This window comes from Mustela nivalis (genome assembly GCF_964662115.1).
Source record: "Mustela nivalis genome assembly, chromosome: 2".
Taxonomy (NCBI): Eukaryota; Metazoa; Chordata; class Mammalia; order Carnivora; family Mustelidae; genus Mustela; species Mustela nivalis.
Genome location: NC_139021.1, coordinates 157120434 through 157140074, shown reverse-complemented (window position 1 = coordinate 157140074; position 19641 = coordinate 157120434). Strand labels below are relative to the sequence as shown.

The 19641-nt window shown below is 50.4% G+C and overlaps 1 protein-coding gene across 2 annotated transcripts; it reads right to left on the bottom strand.

Moving 5' to 3' along the window:
* Positions 1 to 1120: 1120 nt before the first annotated feature.
* On the bottom strand, positions 1121 to 5335 carry MARVELD1 (MARVEL domain containing 1). 2 transcript variants are annotated; one of them, XM_082722187.1, is made up of 3 exons: positions 3786 to 5335; positions 3094 to 3245; positions 1121 to 2082 (listed from the first exon to the last, which is right to left on the bottom strand). In XM_082722187.1, the coding sequence occupies exon 1, from the start codon at positions 5129 to 5131 to the stop codon at positions 4610 to 4612; it is 522 nt and encodes a 173-aa protein (XP_082578313.1). In that variant the 5' UTR covers positions 5132 to 5335; the 3' UTR covers positions 1121 to 2082; positions 3094 to 3245; positions 3786 to 4609. The 2 variants fall into 2 exon arrangements, with proteins under 2 accessions (XP_082578313.1, XP_082578314.1); XM_082722188.1 differs by lacking the exon at positions 3094 to 3245 and having other exon boundaries at positions 1121 to 1731.
* Positions 5336 to 19641: the final 14306 nt, after the last annotated feature.

The window sequence follows — 19641 nt, the reverse complement described above, 5'->3', positions numbered from 1 at the left end:
AATGAGCAAATCCTCAGATTCCCCAGACTCAATTATGTCCCTGAAGAGCCGTGTCTTATTTCAAAGTGCCCCCAGCATTAAACAGGAAATGTCAGATTAGACCAGTCCTGAACACCTGATCTGCAGGAATGAAAACCAAACTCCATCGAAACCTCAGAGCCTGCTGGAGGACCACAAGGATTTACCAGCTGACAAAGGTAGTGAAAGACCCTCTGCCTTCCAGTCCCAGTCCTGCCACTAGCCAGCTCTATGACCATGGACAAGGCCCTTTTCTCTGAGGGAGGCCACATTTTATTTAGTGCAAAATTAATGAATAGACAGAGAGGGAAGCGGGGAATAAGGGAGGGTCCTTAGCATTTTTTTTCCACCCTGGAAATCCAAACCATGAAGAAAACGGAGTGAGTGTGTGTATGTGTTTATTATGCCGAGGAGGGTGCTTTGGAAGAAAGTGGGTGTGGAACACACCCAGCATCGGATCTCTGCCTAGAGCTGTTCTAAGTGAGTTCTGAGATCTGCCCCTAGAATCCTATGTTCTGGCTGCAGACTTGAGGTTCAGGCAGAGGAGGGAGAAGCTGGCAAGGAAGCCTGCTCACTCTGCTTTCCTACCCTTTCCAAAGCACCTTATTCATCAGGCTGTGACTGGAATCGGGGGAAACCAGGTGGGGTGTGTCTGGGAGGCAATACCAGAGGAGGACTATAGTCCGAATCAGAACCTGAGCCCCAGAAGACCTCACTCAGTCCCCTCTCAGCTCTGTGACACTAGGCAAGGCACCATTCCTCCCTGTGGCTCATTTCCCTTTCTGCAAAATCAAGGAGTCGAGGGACCCTTTGGCTCCTGAACCGTAGTCATTCTGTGCCTGCCCGTTAGGGAGTGGAGCTTCCAAAAAACAGAGGGGTCATTGAGAGCTGGGCTAGGAGCAACTTGAATTCCCACCCGCTTTTGTCCGGGGCAGACATAGGAGGTTTTCTTTCTCTGCTTCCTGTGTCCTGCCTTAATGCACTGAAAACCTGTGAACTCATTTTTCTTCCCCTCCCAGAAGGAAAGAAGAAGAGAATGGATGGAGGCTGGGAGAACCAGTACACAGGCTTACTGCAGGGGAGAGAAGACCTATACACCAACAACAGACAAACCAAACTTTATTCTGAAAAGCAAATTAGTAATCACCACTAAACTATTAAATGAGGCACATCGGTCCCCTTCGCTACTGGCCCACACCCCTCCCACTCCCACCCTCTCCCACTCTCTCTTTTGGCCTTCGTAGAATACTAGAAAATTCCTCTACTGGATCCGCAAGTAGTCCCAGACTTTTGGACTGGTAGGAGTCCACAGTCCACTGTGGACTACCTCAAGCTGGACTGAGTCCTGGAGTCGAATGAGGGATGCCAAAGAGGCGGCCTCCAGTATTCAAAAATTCTGGGCCAGGTCAGGTGGCCATTCCTATGGTACAGGATCGCAGCAGGAGGAGGGGGTGGGTGTGGGGGCTGTTTTACATGTCCTTCTCACATCTGGAGAAGCAGCTGGAAGCCAAGCAGGAAGGCACATCTAGAAGAGCCAGTGAGCTCTGGAATGTTTCAGGCACATCTGGTTGGATAAGATACCGTGAAGGCAAAGCAGACATCTGCTCCTGAGTAAGGTCACCCAACCACAGACAGAGCACCATGAGCTCTGGGGGCTAGGAAGAGATCCTCAGGGCGCTGGTTCTGAGCTGAGGATGCAACTTCAACAGTGATCTGGAAAAAGAGAAAAGGAACAAAAGCTGGAGCTTAAACCCATTGTTTAGGGCATGGAGGTGCACGGCTCAGTTCCAGGTGTCTGGAATCTTGGAACCAAGTCACAGCATAAGGAGAATCGGAATTTCTCTTGTGTTAAGGCAAAATGAATCTTCACGCTTCTTGGATCTTCCTTTGGACAATGCTGAAGGGAAGCTGCTGGGCAGAGGTCATCCACTCTCCCCTCTGCTGGCCACTCTGCAGCGCTCTGCTGGCCCAGCCCAGAATGGTGCCCCTTGCCAGGGAAGCGAGCCCTGGGAGAGGTCGGCATGACCACTACGGGAATCTCCATGGCCTCAGAAACATGGAAACCTGCAAAAGAAGAACCAAAGTCATGGCCAGCCAAGGTACCTCCAAGTAAGTATCCCAGGAAAGGCCAGCCCCAACCCCACCCCCTACCCCCGGCCTCCCCTGGCTCTGGCCAGCACCAGCGGTGGGGGCCCGAAAGAATGGGTGCGCCACCTGGAGGAAGGCAGCAGCACTCCAGCCTAAATGAGACCGCAAAGGGCTCAGTGTTCTAGGAGTTCCCAAAGGAAAGAAAACAACACTAACAACAAAACAGCCACAATTTGAATGGGACAGAGTTTCAGTCTTGCAAGGTGAAAAACGTTCTGGAGGTGGATGGTGGTGATAGTTGCACAACCATCTGGGAACCTACATAAGGACACCAAAGCATACACTTTGAAATGGTCGAATGGTCAATTTCATGCTACATGTATATTTTACCATGATTTTTTTTAAAGTAGCCACATGAACAGTCTCGAATGTGTATTGACCCCCTTCTCTAGAGAGTACAGCCCTGTCCTGAGGAGGCCAAATCGCCAGAGTCCAGCTCCTAGCTCCACCCATCACAGCAGCTGGGAGACTCTGGACAAGGTAGACTCATCTGCCTCTTAGGGAAGAGGAGAACACGGCTCGCCACAACAGTGTCAAAAGAATGAAAGAAATACATCTAAATGCTTTAAGCAGTGCCCACATAAATGCTCTCATGTTCCCCATGAAACACGCCCCTCCCCGATCTTTGCAGGTACAACAGAAAAGCCTTACCCTCTCTACCTAAGCTTCAAAAACACAACCCCCAAAACACATTCGGGTCTCCCCTGTTCTAGTTTCTAATCCAGAGAGGGCTGAGCTTTTTCCAAGAGCAGACTTTTGCGGGATGTGGCAAAATGGCTGAACTGGTAGTACAAGTCTTTGGGCATTGTGGTTGTCACCCCTCCAACTTGCTCCCTGAATAAAAACCCCTCACCTTTTGGCAAAGGGGGCTCTGTATTTTTTATTCAAAGGCCTATGACCCCTCCCGAAATTCAGGAAGCACCTTACCTTATGGAGGCTGGGCCAGCTGTTCACCCCAACTTCGGAGCTTTCTCCTCTTTGGTGAGTGAGTCCCACTCCTGCCAGCTGCTCACGGTCCATGCCAGCATCTTTTATAGGCAATGTTCTTCTTAACAGGGACACCATCTGGATAACCTTGACTTTATTTTCCAAACAATGTAGAGGAATGTTCAGGTCCACCAATTCCCAGGTCTCTCATGTGCCTAGCAGGGACAGCGATCTTCTCCCTCATTGAGGCAAGCCCACCCTCTGCTAGAGAAATACCCTGGGAAGGAGAAGGAGCACCCCAGATCTTCAATCACACCAGAGCCAATGGGCTGGAAACGGTGGGAATGAATGACAGCCAAGACACAGGGATGCTTGGAAGTCTTAGGTGGCAAAATCTAATTGCTCCAGATCCACAGGCAGTTAACACTGTAAACTAAATTACTTGGGCTTCTTTTATAGCGGGACTTCTCAGAGCCTTTGATATGCTAATGAGCATCGTGAATCTTCAGGTGGGCGAGAGATAGCACCTTGACAAACCAATTTGAAAATGAAACCGTCTTCTAGACTGTAGCTCCTGAGCCGGGGTTCCTGGGAACACCCACCGCTTTAATGTAAACAGTGCTGGGCTGGGAGACTGGAAACGGGGTTCTAATCTTATTCTGGCTTTACCAAGGGCAAGGGGTGAGGCTCACCTTGACATTCCTTCAGGGTCCTGTAGGATCCCTAATGCAAAAAGACATTGGGAGGTGGGGGTGGTGGAGCTGAAGCCCGTGAGAGAAACGCTGGGAAGCTGAGGCCAGGGAAACTAGTGTGCGTTTGGGCCTGGCTCCAGGAACCCCGAGGCCAAAGGCGGAACAGGCAAAGGTGAGAGCAGATTCCAAACATGCAAAGGTGCAGCCTGCGGGCATTTCCGATCCATCCTCACCTTTGCAGACGCGCCCCACCCCAATGTCAGAGCACGGACCGCGCAGGATGCGCGCACAATCCCGAGCTGAAACGAAATTCTTCGCTCATCCTGAGGCCAATGGAGGCCTGTCCTCGTTTCTGTCCGCGGCTGCGAGCCTGCCCTTCACAGCACTCGAAGCTGGAAGAGGGGCCAGGGAACGGGGATGCTCTTCCGAAGGCGGGCCGGGAGGGAAGGGGTAGTGGCGCAGCCAGAAGGCTGGTTCCAATTGGGAGCCTCCCCCGGATCTACGCGGCGCCTGTCCACGTCTCGCTCTCGGCACGGAAGGGGGCGAGGAAGCTCGAGGTTTCGCCTCGGACGGCCAGGATGCTTGGGGGCCCGCGGCTCGGATGCGGCCCTGCCCGGATCCCAGGAAACGGCGTAGGCGGCGCGTCTGACCGGACTCCAGGCGGCGGCTCTGCCGTCGGACGGGAACTGCGGGCCAGGGCGCCCGGGCGCGGGCGGGAGCGCGGGGCGACGCGTGGGTGCCGGGGCGCACGGGCGCGGGGCGGCGGCGGCAGGAAGGACGGGGGCGACGGTCTCGGGAGGGTCCCCGCCCCGCGGCGCGGCGGCTCATGCCACCTCCTGCTCCCCCTGGTAGCGGCGGCAGCAGCCGTAGAGGGCCGAGAGCAGATAGAGGCCGAGGCAGAGGCCGCCGCAGACGGCGGCCGCCAAGAAGGCGTGGTAGGCGCAGGCCATCTGGTAATCCTTGAGGTTGCAGTAGCTGTGGCTCTGCGTCTGGGCGATCATGATGCCCGTCGCGGCGCCGTAGAGCGCGGCCGCCAGCAGGTCGTGTGCCACGTTGACCACGAGCCAGCGCGAACCCAGCACGGGCACCAGCTCGTGCTTGCCCAGCAGCGTGAGGAAGTAGAGGCCCAGGGTCAGCAGCCAGAAGAGCACTGACACGAAGAGCGCGAAGTGCACGGGGCCCTGGTACCTGCTCGTGGCGATGGTGATCCAGAAGGCGGCGCCGGCCAGCAGCTGCAGCAGCCGCAGCACGCCCAGCGGGCCGCGCAGGAAGGCCCTCTGCAGGCGCACCGGCCCGCGAACCGCGCGCGCCTGGGGCGGCGGCTGGCGCGGGGGCGGCGGGAGCATGGCCCCCGGGCGCGGTGGCGGCGGCGGCGGAGCCCCGAGTAGCGGAATGGCGGCGCCGGGCTCGCGGGGGTGGCCCGGCCAACGTACCCGCTGCGCTCGCGGCGGCCTCCTCGCGTCCCTCCGAGTCCTCTTCGCGCTTCCTCTCCCCTTCTCCCCACCCTTCCTCCACTCTCTCCTCCCTCCAGCCCTCCTCTCTTTCTCCCCGTCTCCACCACTGCTACCCGCCCTTTGGCTTCCCCTCCCCGTCTCCACCCCCACTCGCTCCTCCCGGCTTCCAGCCATCTCTTTTTGGGCCTCGCTCACCATCCCGGCCCCCCTTTCCAGCCGGCGCCAGACTCCCAGCTCGGATTCCTTTCTCCCCCGGGCGCGGAGGAGGGCACTCGCACCTCTGGGCCGCCGAGGGCCTTCCGCTCTGGCCGCCCGGGCCAAGTTTTGGCACATTTGGGTCCACCCTGCCTGCCCTGCCTGCCCTGCCACCCCAGCTCCCGTCCAGCCTCAGAGGGGAAACTCTGTATTCTGGAGCGTTCTCTCAGCGCCTCGCTGGGCCTTTTCTTTCTACTTTGTCCTGCCCTAGGGCCCACTCGGGCCTCTTGGCCTTTCCCTGGCTCTGGAAGAGAGCGGCGCTGGTCTGAAGCTGACATCCGTTCTCCCCTGGACATCTGGAATGTGCCCACCTCACTCTTCTCCAGTCCAAAGCTGGGCTCTCAGACATCAGAGAAAGGGACGGTCCCCCACCAGAGACCCCCCCGCCCCTCCCACACACCACAAAGCCAAGTCCTATCAGTCCATCCTCATTTTTCCAACCTCCTAGCCATCCAGGGTCGCCTAGATTAAAAATGTGTTATCCGGCATGTTCAAGGCACCAAGCCTGGGGTAAGAGAGAGCAAAGCCCCCCTGTTTAACTAGGACACTAGGCAGAACAGCGTCCAGTGGAAGCTAATGATGCGTTTACACGTAAGCCTACTTAAGCCTCAAAACAGCCTCAGAGATAGAATTCTTTTCCTCCTTTTACTGAGGAGGAGAAATGAGGTCTAGAGGAGTTAAGCCCATTAACGGTAACTGCAGCTGGTGTCCCTTGTCTCCCCGTCCCATTCAACCATCATCCACTGTGACAGCCCTCTAAAACACAGACCTGGCATTGCATTGCTTCCTCCACTGACCACAGGATACAGTTTTATCTCTTCTATGGGCTTACTTCACAAACTGGCTCCAACTGACTTTCACTTTCCTTGTTTTCCACTTCCTTTCCTTACCCCTGCTCCCACCGGGCTTGCCAACCCCACCTAACCTCTTAAACCTCCCCCCCAAAAAAGCTCAAAAAGCCCTTCATTCCCAGACCCCACTTGGCTGGAAAACTCCTACTTACCCTTCAAGGCCCTTTTTAAATGCTCCTCCCTTTGGTCCAGACTCCCAAGCTGTTGATTGCTGGCTCTTTAGGCCCTCTCTTGGAGCATTCAGAAGTTATGCAGTGCTCCTGAGTCTGATACATTGCTTGCAACTGCTGGCTGTCACCTCTATCTTTGCCCCGAAATAAGAGACTCAATAAATGTCAGCAGAGTGCAGAACTAGTCTCTCATCTCCTGGTCATGGAATGTGTCCATCGGCCCCCTGGCCTCGCTGAGCAGGTCTCTCCTCTCCCAGCACCCTGGCATTCCTTATGGGAGAAAGTATATGTGGTTTCTCAGGGGGCTGAGGCCTCTTGCTGCACAGCCCCGCCTGCAGGGACCTGGGAAAGCTGTGAACGCTTATTTTAAATGAGTAAAAGGTGATGTGTAACCTCCATCACCGTGTAAAATAGCATGGTATTGAGACAAGGGTGCAAGCCATGGAGGCAGACTGCTGGCTATGCATTACGGCTTCACCACTCCCTTGTGCCGGGACCTCACACTTAACTGCTCTGTGCCTCAGTTTCCTCATCTGTGAAATCCTTTCATTAAGCAAATGGATATTAAGCACCTGTTAAGCACTGGGCACCATTTGAGGGTCTAGGGATCCATAAGACATACGTGATCATTATTCACTGAAAGCTCTCTATGCTCTAGGCACTGTTTTTTGTTGTTGTTTTTTAAGTAAGCTCTACGCCCAAGGTGGGGCGTGAACTCACGCCCAGGTCAAGAATCACACGCTCTACCAACTGAGCTAGCCAGGCACCCCTATATTCTAGGCAATGTTAACTCTGATTTGCCAGTGGGGAAGCCAGAGCTCAGAGGGTGAAGGAAGGTGACATGCCCACAGAGCTGGCGGGTGACAGTTTAAACAAGAGCCCACGTGTGGCTGGCTCCAGGTTCACATTCAAAGTGCTTATATGTTGGGGTGCCTGGGTGGTTCAGTGGGTTAAGGCCTCTGCCTTCAGCTCAGGTCATGATCCCAGGATCCTGGGATGGAGCCCTGCATCGGACTCTCTGCTCAGCGGGGAGCCTGCTTCCCTTCCTCTCTCTCTCTGCCTGCCTCTCTGCCTACTTGTGATCTCCATCAAATAAATTAATAAATTAATTAATTAATTTTAAAAAAACCACAAAGTGCTTATATGTTACTTTCTCAGATTTTATTCTTGGCTACAGTTACAGAGGCCCAGAGAGGTTACATAACTTGCTGGGAGAAACAGAACTAGCAAGTGTCCATGTGGAGACTCAAACCTAGGTCTTCTGATCCCAAGTCTGGGGCCTTTTTCTCTCAGCTTCCCTTAGCAATCAATCCCTCCTGGGACATCCTCAGTGTCCTCAGGGTACCGGTTATGAAAAAGGCTGGAGCTAGGACAGTCACCTGGGGGCTGACTCTGGGTGCTGGGCTGATGATGGGGTTATGCTCCATAAACTGTATCTGTGAGCAGGGGACTTAACCAAATCAACACTTAGAGGGAGAGAAGAGTCCTCTGGCATCTAAGAAAGGCATCTGCAGACTTAAGGGTAGTACACCGCCTGGTGGGCACAAATCTTCAGCCTCGCAGCTAAGCCCAGCTCCTTACAAGGAAGTCAATGGGGTGATTTGAGGAGATATTTTTAGTCTCTGGAATCCTGAAGACATTCCAAGGGGCAGTCCCAGGAGACGCTGCAAAAGCATAAGCATGCAAGAAGATATCCACAAATATGGCCTAAGCACCTGTGGGATGCAGACCACCTGGGAGCACCGGCTCCTGCCCTCACTGTGTTTGCACTTTCTCCATAGTACAGCGACAGCTGTGGACACGAAAGGGAAAAGAAAGTAGATGCAAGGAAATCTAAAAGGGAGAGTATGTGTGATGGAAGGGCTGGGAAAGCTTCCAGAATGGAGCATCTCTGGAGGGTGGATAGAGTTGTGACAAGCAGAGATGGTGACTAGGCATTGTTGGGCAAGGTGGTCCCCCATGGGTCCTTAGCAGCCGTGGCTCTTAATACTGAGTGTGCTGAGAACGCAAAGCCATGGTCACCCATTCACTTTCCAACCATTTCTGGCTGCTGTGTTCTGCAGCCAACAAGTTTGTGGGGTGAAGGAACACCCACCCCCCAGGCAGACAGTAGGCTTGGTTGTTGCTTACTGTAAGTGTGGTGGTGGTAGGAGGGGACAGAGGTGGGCTCCCCAAGCTCAGTACTGCGTAGCTGTGACATAAAGCTCTTGCATGGGTAACATCCACCAGGGCCTCTCCGCGTTATGCCCATCAAACTAGGGAGTGAGGGAAAGAGACATAATGATGATGCTCGTGCGGCCTGCTGTGCCAAGAGTGGTAAATCCTTCGAGTCTGACTCAGGAGACCATATCTTCTGCCTGCATTTATGAAACAAGAGCAGGCTAGCATATTAGCTTGTAAGCGGGCTGAATCACAGCCCCTGACAGATGCTATAGGCAAAGGGAAGAGTGTGAGCAAGGCATCCGTTGCTCAGGCAACAAGAATTAGTGATGCTTGCTGGACGTTGTTCTATGCCCCAAAGCTATGACTTTGACTATGCCCAGAAGGGGAGGCAGCTGATAACAAGGAGGGAAGCGTGGCCCCCTAGAGATCCCATGACCTGCTCCTGCTGGTCGGTCAGTTCCTTCTTCAGTCTCTGGGCTACTGTAAATCACTGCATTCATAGACTCAACTCGCACTGGTTTAATACCTATTATGTGCCAGGCCCTGTGTTGGCCCTTGACATAAATTAGCTAACAGCAGAGGCAGAACTCACAGCAAGGAAATAAGTGGGTGTTGGCACCTGCAGAATCTTGCCTGGAATCTTAGAGTTAAATTACTAAATCAACACTTCCTGAACACCTGCTGTGTATGTACCTGGCATTATGCCACAATCCTATACCTGAGTTGGAAGAGGGCTTAAAGATCATTTGTTCCTGGCTTCTCATTTTATGCAGGGGTAGCTATGGCCTGGGGAAGGTAAGTGACTAGCCCCAGGTCCCACAGCTGGTTGATGATGGGAGTGCCAAGTTTAGAACTTAGGTCTCCTGACTCACTGTCCAGTGCTCACTCGGGGCAGGGAGCTCTGCGCATGAACACTCTTTTGGTCACCAAGTGGCTCACACCTCCAGGCAAGTTCCCAAGGCTGTGGGAACACCGAGCTCTGGAATGGTGGGTGGGGTGGGTGGAGTCCCCTCTGGGTTGGAGTTGGGTAGGAACTTGGAGGGGGGGGCTCCTGAGTTTGTTATCCCAGCCCCCAAGGAGGACCTGGCCTTGGCTGGAGCTATAAAAAGTGGCCTGGATTCTGGGCCCCTTTGGGCAGACAGAAGCAAGGGGCCTCAGTCTGGGCATGAAGTGGTAAAGGCATTTGACTCTGGCAAAGCTCAGCCCTCACTCCCCAGGAGAAGCCAGCCAGGTCCAGACCCAGAGCCACAGGTATCCTCTGAGTCTTGACTTTGTGTGAAGCCACCCAGAACACTGGGTGGTGAGGCTGGGTCCTTAAGGCTAGGGAACCATGGTGTCCAAGGGAGACGCCCATGAGACTTCACCATTAATCGGCTTGCCCCATGAGCTACTGAAGATGACCTCCTACTGGGACCTATGGTGGGGTGGGCAGACCCCAGCAGACCACATTCCTAGGGCAGGGATGGACACTCTGGGCCAGGGTGGAATGAATCAGTCACCACCACTCTACCAGTCAGCCTTGGGTAAAAATGGCAGAGACTCGGTGGGAACACCCACCATATGCAAAGCATCTACCAGATGCCAGGCGGCAGATGCCAGGTGCTTGCCAGTCTTGTCTCACGTACTTTTCACAGCAGCTCTCTGAGGTAGGTCCATTAAAACCACCTCTGCTTTAAAATGAGGAAACTGAGGCATGGGGAGCTTGTGTGACTTATCCAACATCCCATATGTAATGGAGAACGGAATTCAAATATTTGATCTCCAGATCCAGGCTTGTAATCAGTGCATATATCTCGGACTCCAGTCTTGGTCTTGGAGGTCACAAGACATCACAGGACTGCCCCTGAGCGGTGACAAAGAGAATGATCTCCATGTTGCAGAGGTGGTCCGCAGGTACTGGGCCAGGCAGGGAGAGTGGGTGTGGCTGTCACAGGCCCCAAGACCTATACTTGGGGAGCCTGGCTGTGTATGCTGTTTCTGTTTCTTATCCTGCTATGTGAAGGGTCTCCAGGAAAGGGGGATTTGTCCCCTGAACTCTCTAGCCCACCCATGGCTGGAGCTTTAAAGCAAGAGGAATGAGGCTCAAGGACTGGGCAGAGCCAAGGGTTGCCCTCAGAGGATGCTTGGTATAGGGTGTTCACCTCCTCCTTGGCCCTTGCAACAACCTTGGGAGATAGGCAATTCATGATTTCTGCTTGACAGCTGAGGGAAATGAGATTCAGAAAGATTAAGCTAGGAACTAAATTTAGATTTCTGGACCATTGGAAACACTACAGCTGTCTGAGATGCCCTGCGTCTACTTTAACCATGAATTTGCCCCTTACGTCTAGTCTCACCAGACTCTGTAAGACGTTATTCACTGAAACCACAGAGCAAAAGCAATCGTGCTATCCCCTCCACTACCACTTGTTTTCCAACTCCCATGACCACTGGGGACTCTTTCAGATGTGGCGAATCATGGAGATTTTCTCCAACTCTGCTTTTCTCTCTCCTGCCAAAAAGTACCCCCCTCCCCCCGCCACACAACCTAGACAGGCAGAGAGGACGTGACTGCCGTGACTGAAAGAGATCAAAGGTCACAGAAGCCACTGGAGACCAAAAAGGACCTTGTCCTGACCCATCAGGAAGATGCCAGAATAGCTAAGATCATGGCATTCAAGGATCAAGAGACGCCCCAAGAATCTTCTGTGGTATGGAAATGTTTTGGCAGGCCTGCCTGCCGCCCCCTGGCAGCCTTCTCCCCATACCCGCAGCCCCTGTCGGTGTGGTGGCTCTAGACAGAGAAGGAATATTTATACCAAAAAGCTCTGTTGCTATTTTCCCATCTCCTCTTCTGACCCGAACTGGGAATTTGGCCAAATGGTCATTCCTAAATGAAGCTAGTGCTGGAGTAACCAAAGCCAGAGCATGAGGCAAATTTAGGGGGAGTAGAAACCCTGAGTTGGCAGAGAAAGTTGATCTGCAGAGAAAAGGGCAGTGTGTTATTAAAGTTGTTTAGAGGAACAGGATGGATAGATAAATAACACATACATATAGTTAGCATAGGAAACTGGTTTGTGGAATTATGGGGGATGGTAAGTCCCAAAATGTGCAGTTGGCAAGGTGGAGACCCAGGAGAGAGAGCCAGGGCATAGTTTAGTCTAAAGGCTGCAGGCTCAAGACCCAGGAAAAGGCAGTGTTTTAGTTAAGAGTCCAAAGAAGGGCGTAGAAACAAACCAATGGCTCAGGGTGCCTGGGTGGCTCAGTTGGTTAAGCTTCTGACTCTTGATTTTGGCTCAGGCCATGATCTCAGGGTTGTGAGACTGAGCCCCACACCAGGCTCTGTGCTGAGCAAGGAGCTTGCCTGCTTAAGATTCTCTCTCCTCCCCACGTTTCCACACACGTTGAGAGAAACACACGTTTCTCTCAAAAATTTAAAAAAAAAAAAAAAACCCACAATACAACAATGTCTCCACTCAAATAGTCAGGCAAAAGGAAGTCATTCTGGGGCACCTGGGTGGTTCAGTTGTTGAGCCTCTGCCTTCAGCTCAGGTCATGATCCCAGGGTCCTAGGATTGAGCCTCACATCAGGCTCTCTGCTCAGCAGGAAGCCTGCTTCTCCTTCTCCCACTCCCCCTGCTTGTGTTCCTTCTCTTTCTGTCTCTCTGTCAAATAAATAAAAATCTTTGAAAAGAAAAAAAAAAAGGAGGTCCTTCTTACTCATGGGAGGGTCAGCCTTTTTTTCATTCCGTTCAGGCCTTCAACTGATGGCACAAGGTCCAGCTCCATGAGGAAGGGCAATCTGCTTTTCTTGGTCTGCCAATTCCGATGTTCCTCTAATCCAAAACCACCTTCACAGACACGCCCAGAATAATATTTGAACAAATCTCTGGGCACTCTGTGGCCCAGTCAAATTGACACATAAAATTAACCATCACAGGCAGCTATGCAGGGACAAAAGATGGCGAGAGAAGACAAGTGCCTATGACTTGCTTCACGTTGTCCCACTAGACTTCATTCTGTGAACTCACTGCGGCTTTCCAGTAACAACACCCCCCATGCTTCTTCACCTGAGACAACTTAAACTGATTTCTGTTTCTTATAATGGCCCTGGCATGAAGGAAGTAGGACTCGGATCCTAACTGCTAGGGTCTCACTCCTAGTTCCACTTTGTGGTGGTTTAAAAACAAAATGGCTACAAACTCTTTGATTCTTCATCCATCAAGAGGTTGCGTCTATGCCTCCTTTCCCTGAATCTGGGTGAGCTTGTGACTCAGTTATAACAAGCAGGATGGTAGGAACCACACTGTATGACTTCTAAGTTCTGTCCAAAAGACAAGGCCACAGCCCTGAGCCACCATGAAAGAAGCCTCTGTTCCCGGTCATACTGAGAAACCACCAAAGCCCTCCAGTCAGCAGTCTGGGCCTTCCAGTTCTCCCAGCCTAGGCCCCAGACATACGAAATGAGCTTTCAAATGATTCCAACCCCCAGCTGTCAAGGCAACCTTCACATTCAGGACTTCCAGCTGGAGTTCTGACATCACAGGGCAGAGACAAGCCACTGTCCCACTGTCCACTATCTCAGTTCCTGTGTATCATTCATGCTTTCTATTTTCTGTTGTTTCCTGATGTTTTGACATCTTGGGACCTTGCAGATCCAGGGAGGTTCTGCAAGGTTCCAAGATTTAGCCCCTCCCAGATTTAGCTAATTCCTAAAGATAGCAAATAATGTGACTGTGAGTGTGCCTTTGCCATGCAAACCAACCAATCCTGAGCCCATACTCCAAAACCACCTCCTCTGTTTGGGCTCTTGTACTCCAGGAGGCAATTAATATTCCTCTTCCCTAATCATCCCAGGGAAAGGTGTCGGGCAACTGGAGACCATCCCTATGCCCTAGAGCCAGCGGGAATTATTCAAATTAGCCAATCCTAAACCCACCTAGCTGCTTACTTTGTTTCATCCATTTCTTCCCCAAAAAACTACAATAAAAGCTCATTTCCATGCTTTTCTCTTGCTCCTTCTGCCTCCTGACCGATCCTGAGGCTTCCCCATGTGGCTCTGTGTGATGTGGCATGTCCCTTCCTCTGGGGACCTGTGAGTAAGAAGCTATCTTTTCAATGGCAGCCGTTGCCTAATCTGTTGGCCTCACTATTCCTAAATAAAACCAAAACCCTGAGGACATTTTTAAAACATCCTGACCTGTGACCCCTGCGTGGCTCGATCAGTTAAGCCTTTGACGCTTGCTTTCAGCTCAGGTCATGATCTCAGGGTCGTGAGACCTGAGGTCCCACCATCCTGCTCTGTGCTCCATTTGGAGTCTACCTTAGAGTCCCTCTCCTTCTTCTCCTTCACCCTCAAAATAAATCAAACCCCACATCAGGCTCTCTGCTCAGTGGGGAGCCTGCTTCCCCCTCTCCCTCTGCCTGTCTCTCTGTCTACTTGGGACTCTCTCTCTCTCTCTCTCTCTCTGTCAAATAGATAAATAAAATCTAAAAACTTAAAAAAAAGATTTTATTTCTTTATTTGACAGAGAGAGACACAGCAAGAGAGGGAACACAAGCAGGGGGAGTGGGAAAGGGAGAAGCAGGCTTCCTGCCAAGCAGGGAGCTGGATTTGGGGCCCGATCCCAGGACCCTGGGATCATGACCCGAGCTGAAGGCAGACGCCCAACGACTGAGCCACCCAGGTGCCCCAATAGCTAAAACCTCTTAAAAAATAAATAAAACATCCTGACCCACAGAATCCATAAGCATAAAAAAATGGTATTTTTATGACACTAAGTTTTGGGATGATTTGTTAGGCAACAGGTATAGCTGGAAGACATGTTGCTATCGTGCAGGTCTCTAACCTCAGCTTTGTCATTGGCATAAGGAGATTAACAGCTCAGCATCATTGGGCTGTTGGGATTCAATGAGATGCAAAGTGTCCAGAGCTCACAGTGTTAGCTTTATCATCAGTACTGTTTTCTGAAAGAGCTTTGACACCCAGCTCACTGGATTCAGGGTGTCAGTGGATTGCAACACAAAAGCCTGCTCTCACGTGAGTTTTGTTGACTTGACGTTCTTCACCCTCATCACACTACCCGTCTCACTATCCTCCACTGATTCAGCCCGAAGTCCCGATCTCGAGACAGAAACCACACAGTAATTTGCATAGGGGAACCTCAGCATAAGGAATTATCATTTACTCTAACGGAGAGCCGAGGCATTAAAGAGTATTCTGAAGAAACCTGGAAAAGAAGATATAAGCAACAATTGGGGTGCCTGGGTGGCTCAGTGGATTAAGCCGCTGCCTTCGGCTCAGGTCATGATCTCAGTGTCCTGGGATCGGGCCCCGCATTGGGCTCTCTGCTCAGCGGGGAGCCTGCTCCCCCTTCTCTCTCTGCCTAACTCTCTGCCTGCTTGTGATCTCTCTCTGTCAAATAAATGAATAAAATCTTAAAAAAAAAAAAAAAGAAGAAGATATAAGCAACAGCTCCGACTCCTAGGGCTGAGATAGGCCCTTAAGAAGAGCTCTCCTCCTCTCCCCGCTCCCAGGGCGAAGATTCAGATCTCCTTAAAGAGGACATAGCTGTGGCTCAGTAGATGGCAAAGAAGTTACTGAGGTGCTGCCCTTGTAGAACTTGCCATCTGGGATGCGACTGCAGGGACATCAAAAGTTACTGCAAAATGGGGCATGTGGATGGCTCAGTCAGTTAAGTGTCTGACTCTTGGTTTTGGCTCAGGCCATGATCTCATAGATCATGGGATCCAGCCCTGTGTGGGGCTCCGAGCTCAGCGGGGCCCTCCTACTCAGGTTCACTCCCTTTCAAATAAATAAATAATTTTTTAAAATCTTAAAAAAAAAAAAAAAAAAGGGTAACTGCAAAGCCACCAAAGAAGATGAGGGAAGCTCCTAGCCCCTGTGTGTCGCTGGCTGCTGGGCACTGTAGGACCCAGGCGCTGAACAAGCCGCCCACACTGCCAGAGTCCACATCACAGGAGTCCACACCATGCGACCAGGCGCCTGAGAAGACGCCTGATCTTCAGGAGCAGGCAATGGAGAAGCCTGGCAAGCTGCCGGAGCTTAGTGAGAGGACATTCCAGAACCAAAGAAAGAAACCCTTCCTCCCACCGCGTCTTGCCGGCTCCCTCTACTGACAAAGCTAAGCATTGTGCCCCATGGAAAAGGAGAAATATTTACAGGACTTGGCTCTCACAGAGATAACCGGTGCCTTCTACCCTTTGGAGACTCAGCTTTCATATGCAACCTTCTATATACAATTGGACCTCCATGCAACAATGAAACAACTCTGTATTTCCACCTAATGAGATACAGCTGTCCTTCTTGGAGGTGACGTTCTCACCCCCTCTCTCCACAATAAGGAGATACACAGCCCCAACGGTCTGCATTAAATACTGCTCAGAAAGAAAAACGAAAAAACAAAAAAACAGAAACACTTCTCAAATTTTGCCAGAGTCCCTCAGAATACACTGTTAACTAAAGACTAACATGGTAACGTTAACTTCCAACAACTGACATAGAGACTTACATATGCGGCGCCTGGGATGGCTCAGTGGGTTAAAGCCTCTGCCTTTGGCTTGGGTCATCCTCCCAGGGTCCTGGGATCAAGCCCCATGTCGGGCTCTCTGCTCATTGGGGAGCCTGCTTCCCCCCACCCCTGCCTGCCTCTCTGCCTACTTGTGATCTCTGTCTGTCAAGTAAATAAAATCTTTTAAAAAAAGAAAGAAAAAAAAAAAAAGAAAAGAAACTTACATATGAAATGAAAACGTGAAGAGAGAAAAAAAGAAAAAGGTTAATATGTACAGAAACACCCTGTATATATAACAAACAGAGGGAAAATATGCAAAGCTACTACAAGGTTTGTTTTTATAATTGGCCACAGGGCTGTTTCAGTAGCCATTAATGGTTTTCTAGTAGTTTTGTTCCTTATACACCTATCTGTTGATGTTCTACTATAAGGAAGGCCTTTTGCATCTCTTCTATTTACCTGTTTATTCACTTATTCATATTGCTGTGGACTTGGGTATTCTTTCACTCATTGGGTTGCAATCTGTTGCTGTCATGCTTCATTTTGGTGCTCTGCGTTTGCTAATGGGAGCCCTTATAAATGGACTCCTCGTCCTTTTGATGTGTTTCCATCACTCTCTGAGTTCTTCCTTACTTTTCAGGACACGATGTTTTAGAATCATCCTGAACTTTCTCAACCCCAGTGGGTGAATCGATCATTTCTCCAAGGAGTCATGGTTCCCTTTGTGGAGAATGGTATTGAAAACTCAGAATGTGGGTTGTAAATGTGCTTATTCCAACTGGGGCATCATCACTTCTAGGCCCTCTCAGCAGACACAGCTGGAGAATGTGTGTGTTTAAATGTGTTTGTGTGGGGTGCCTGGGTGGCTCAGTGGGTTAAGCCGCTGCCTTCGGCTCAGGTCATGATCTCAGGGTCCTGGGATCGAGTCCCGCATCGGGCTCTCTGCTCAGCGGGGAGCCTGCTTCCTCCTCTCTCTGCCTGCCTCTCTGCCTACTAGAGATCTCTCTCTGTCAAATAAATAAATAAAATCTTTAAAAAAAATAAATAAAAAATAAAAATAAAAAAAAAATAAATGTGTTTGTGTGGATACATACATGTATATACGTACACATATACATTTAAACATATGCATACATTTACAACTTAATTATTTCTATATCTACTTATCTGTACATTAAAAACCATGCATTCTGGGGCGCCTGGGTGGCTCAGATGGTTAAGCATCTGCCTTTGGTTCAGGTCATGGTCCCAGTGTCCTGGGATGGAGCCCTGCATCAGGCTCCTGGCTCAGTAGGGACCCTGTTTCTCCCTCACCCTATCCATACTCTATTGTTCCCCCTGCTTGCTCTCTCTTGCTCTCTCTGTCAAATAAATGAATAAAAATTCTTTAAAAAAAAAAAAAAAGAGCTAAGTACTTGTTTAAAAAAAAAAGGACATGAGTTCATCCTTGCTATGGATTGAATTGTGTCTCCCCAAATTCACACGCTGAAGCCCTACCCTCCAACATAACTGTCTTTGGAGTAAGGAAGTCATTAAGGTTAAGTGAGAGGTCTGTAAGAGTGCAGCCCCAATCTGATAGGATTAGTGCATTTATATAAGAAGAGACACCAGAATCCTCCCTCTCTTCCTTCACCATATGAGGACACGGTGAGGAGGCGGCCATGTGCAACCAGGGAAGAGGGCTCTCACCAGAAACCAGATGGGCCAGCACCTTGATCTTGGTCTTCCTGCCAGCCCAGCTGCGAGGAGCACACATTTCTGTCGTTAAGCCACCCAACCTGTGCTATTTTGTTATGGCAACCCAAGCAGATTAATACAAAATTGACCTTTAATTCTAATGTACATGAGTCAGATTAGGTGTGGAGGTTTTGTTTTGCCTTCGAGGTTTTGTTTTGTTTCCGTGGTCGTGTTTCTATACTGTACTGTCTGCCTGTAGGGCTTTGCTATTCTCAGTTGCTAAGTTCAGAGAAGAAGGCTGTAGTAAGTTGTCTTGTATAATGTCCCAAGCACAGGGGAGCTTCTTAAAAAGTTTACAATTACCAAGAGCATTTATCAAGAAAAAGAGAGGGTACTCAAGAGATACAGTGGAGGGTGGACGTTCTCTCTGGTCTCCCCAGAACAGGACAGAGAGCAAGAACAAACCCATTGGAAGGGAACCATTCGCAAGAGCTGCATGAATGATCCCTGAAGGACAGAGAGGGAAGGAGTCAAATGCTGGTTTATCGTCTGTAGCAAGGTCTGTATTGAGCCCTATACCCACTGCACCTCACTTCATCCTCACAGAGGTGAGGATGGTCAGTTCCACTTTATAGAAGAGAAACTAGGAAAGCCGAGAAGTTAGGTTATTTGCCTAAGGTTGAACAGCTGGAACCCGTTTCCTAGACTCTACTCCCCTAGAAACTAGAACTCTGCTGAGCCGTAATGCCAGGCAAGGCAACAGGAACATGTGCCCTCCTATACACACCTATCAAAATCGTCTCTGAATTGAATGGAAAAAAGTTGATGAAAGCCCCACAATCAAAAACCAGGACCATACATAAACCCTTGTATCGCCCAATTGATTCACACACTATTTTCAATTCTCTTAAAGCATAAGGACAACCCATGTGGGAACCACGAGCTGATTAGAAATTACTATTCCCGTTGCAAAATGATACCAGGTCATAACACAAACAAAAGTCTGCTTTTAAGTGTTGACATTTTGTTCACTGTGGATGTTTTACATTAATTTTGGTTTTTAAAAAATATTACATTAAAATATTTATCTTGATTACTGGTTGGCTGGTTCGTTGGTTGGTTGGTTGGTTGGTTTTGGTGTCCCCTTAAGTACTGCACCCAGGAATATTCCTCACTCCCCTCACCATAATCTGATCGCTGGTAAAACCAGGTCTTGGCCTGAATTACACCAGGGCTCCCTTCCTCACAGCTCACCTTCTCTTTCAAACAGGGCCATCCCTGTTGTTCTCATCAGACATACAGATGCATAAAGCTGTAACAATAGAAATGTTTCCATTGTGTGATAAGTGCATGGTCACATGCCTGCAAAAATGTTGGGAGACACCAGATGTTCTCCACCCAGCCTTAGTCACATCTGACCCAGAAGCCACAAGTTCCCAACTCCCACCCTGGTATGCTCGTCTGAGCTGCCGGCATCAGACATCCTAGGCTCTCCAAGCACTGAGATGCCGCCAAGAGTTTGGCCTTCCTATTTCTGAGACCAGGGAACAGGGAGTCCCTGTTTAGGACTCCACACACTCCTCTTTTTAGCCAAGCAGTTGGCTGAAAAGGCTTTGCAGCAGTGAGCACCTTCTTTTGGAGACGAACATTGCTGACTTCTTTTTGCTATTTCCCTATGTCTTCAGGAAAAGCAAAGAGAAACTGTTGTTAAAGCCCTTTTAACTACAGCAAAGCACTTGCTGATGTTGTTTTTGTGCAGGACAGAAAGAGGAACT

Coding starts and splice junctions, on each gene's coding strand:
- MARVELD1 (XM_082722187.1), bottom strand. CDS start 5,131: ATGCTCCCGCCGCCCCCGCGCCAGCCGCCGCCCCAGGCGCGCGCGGTT.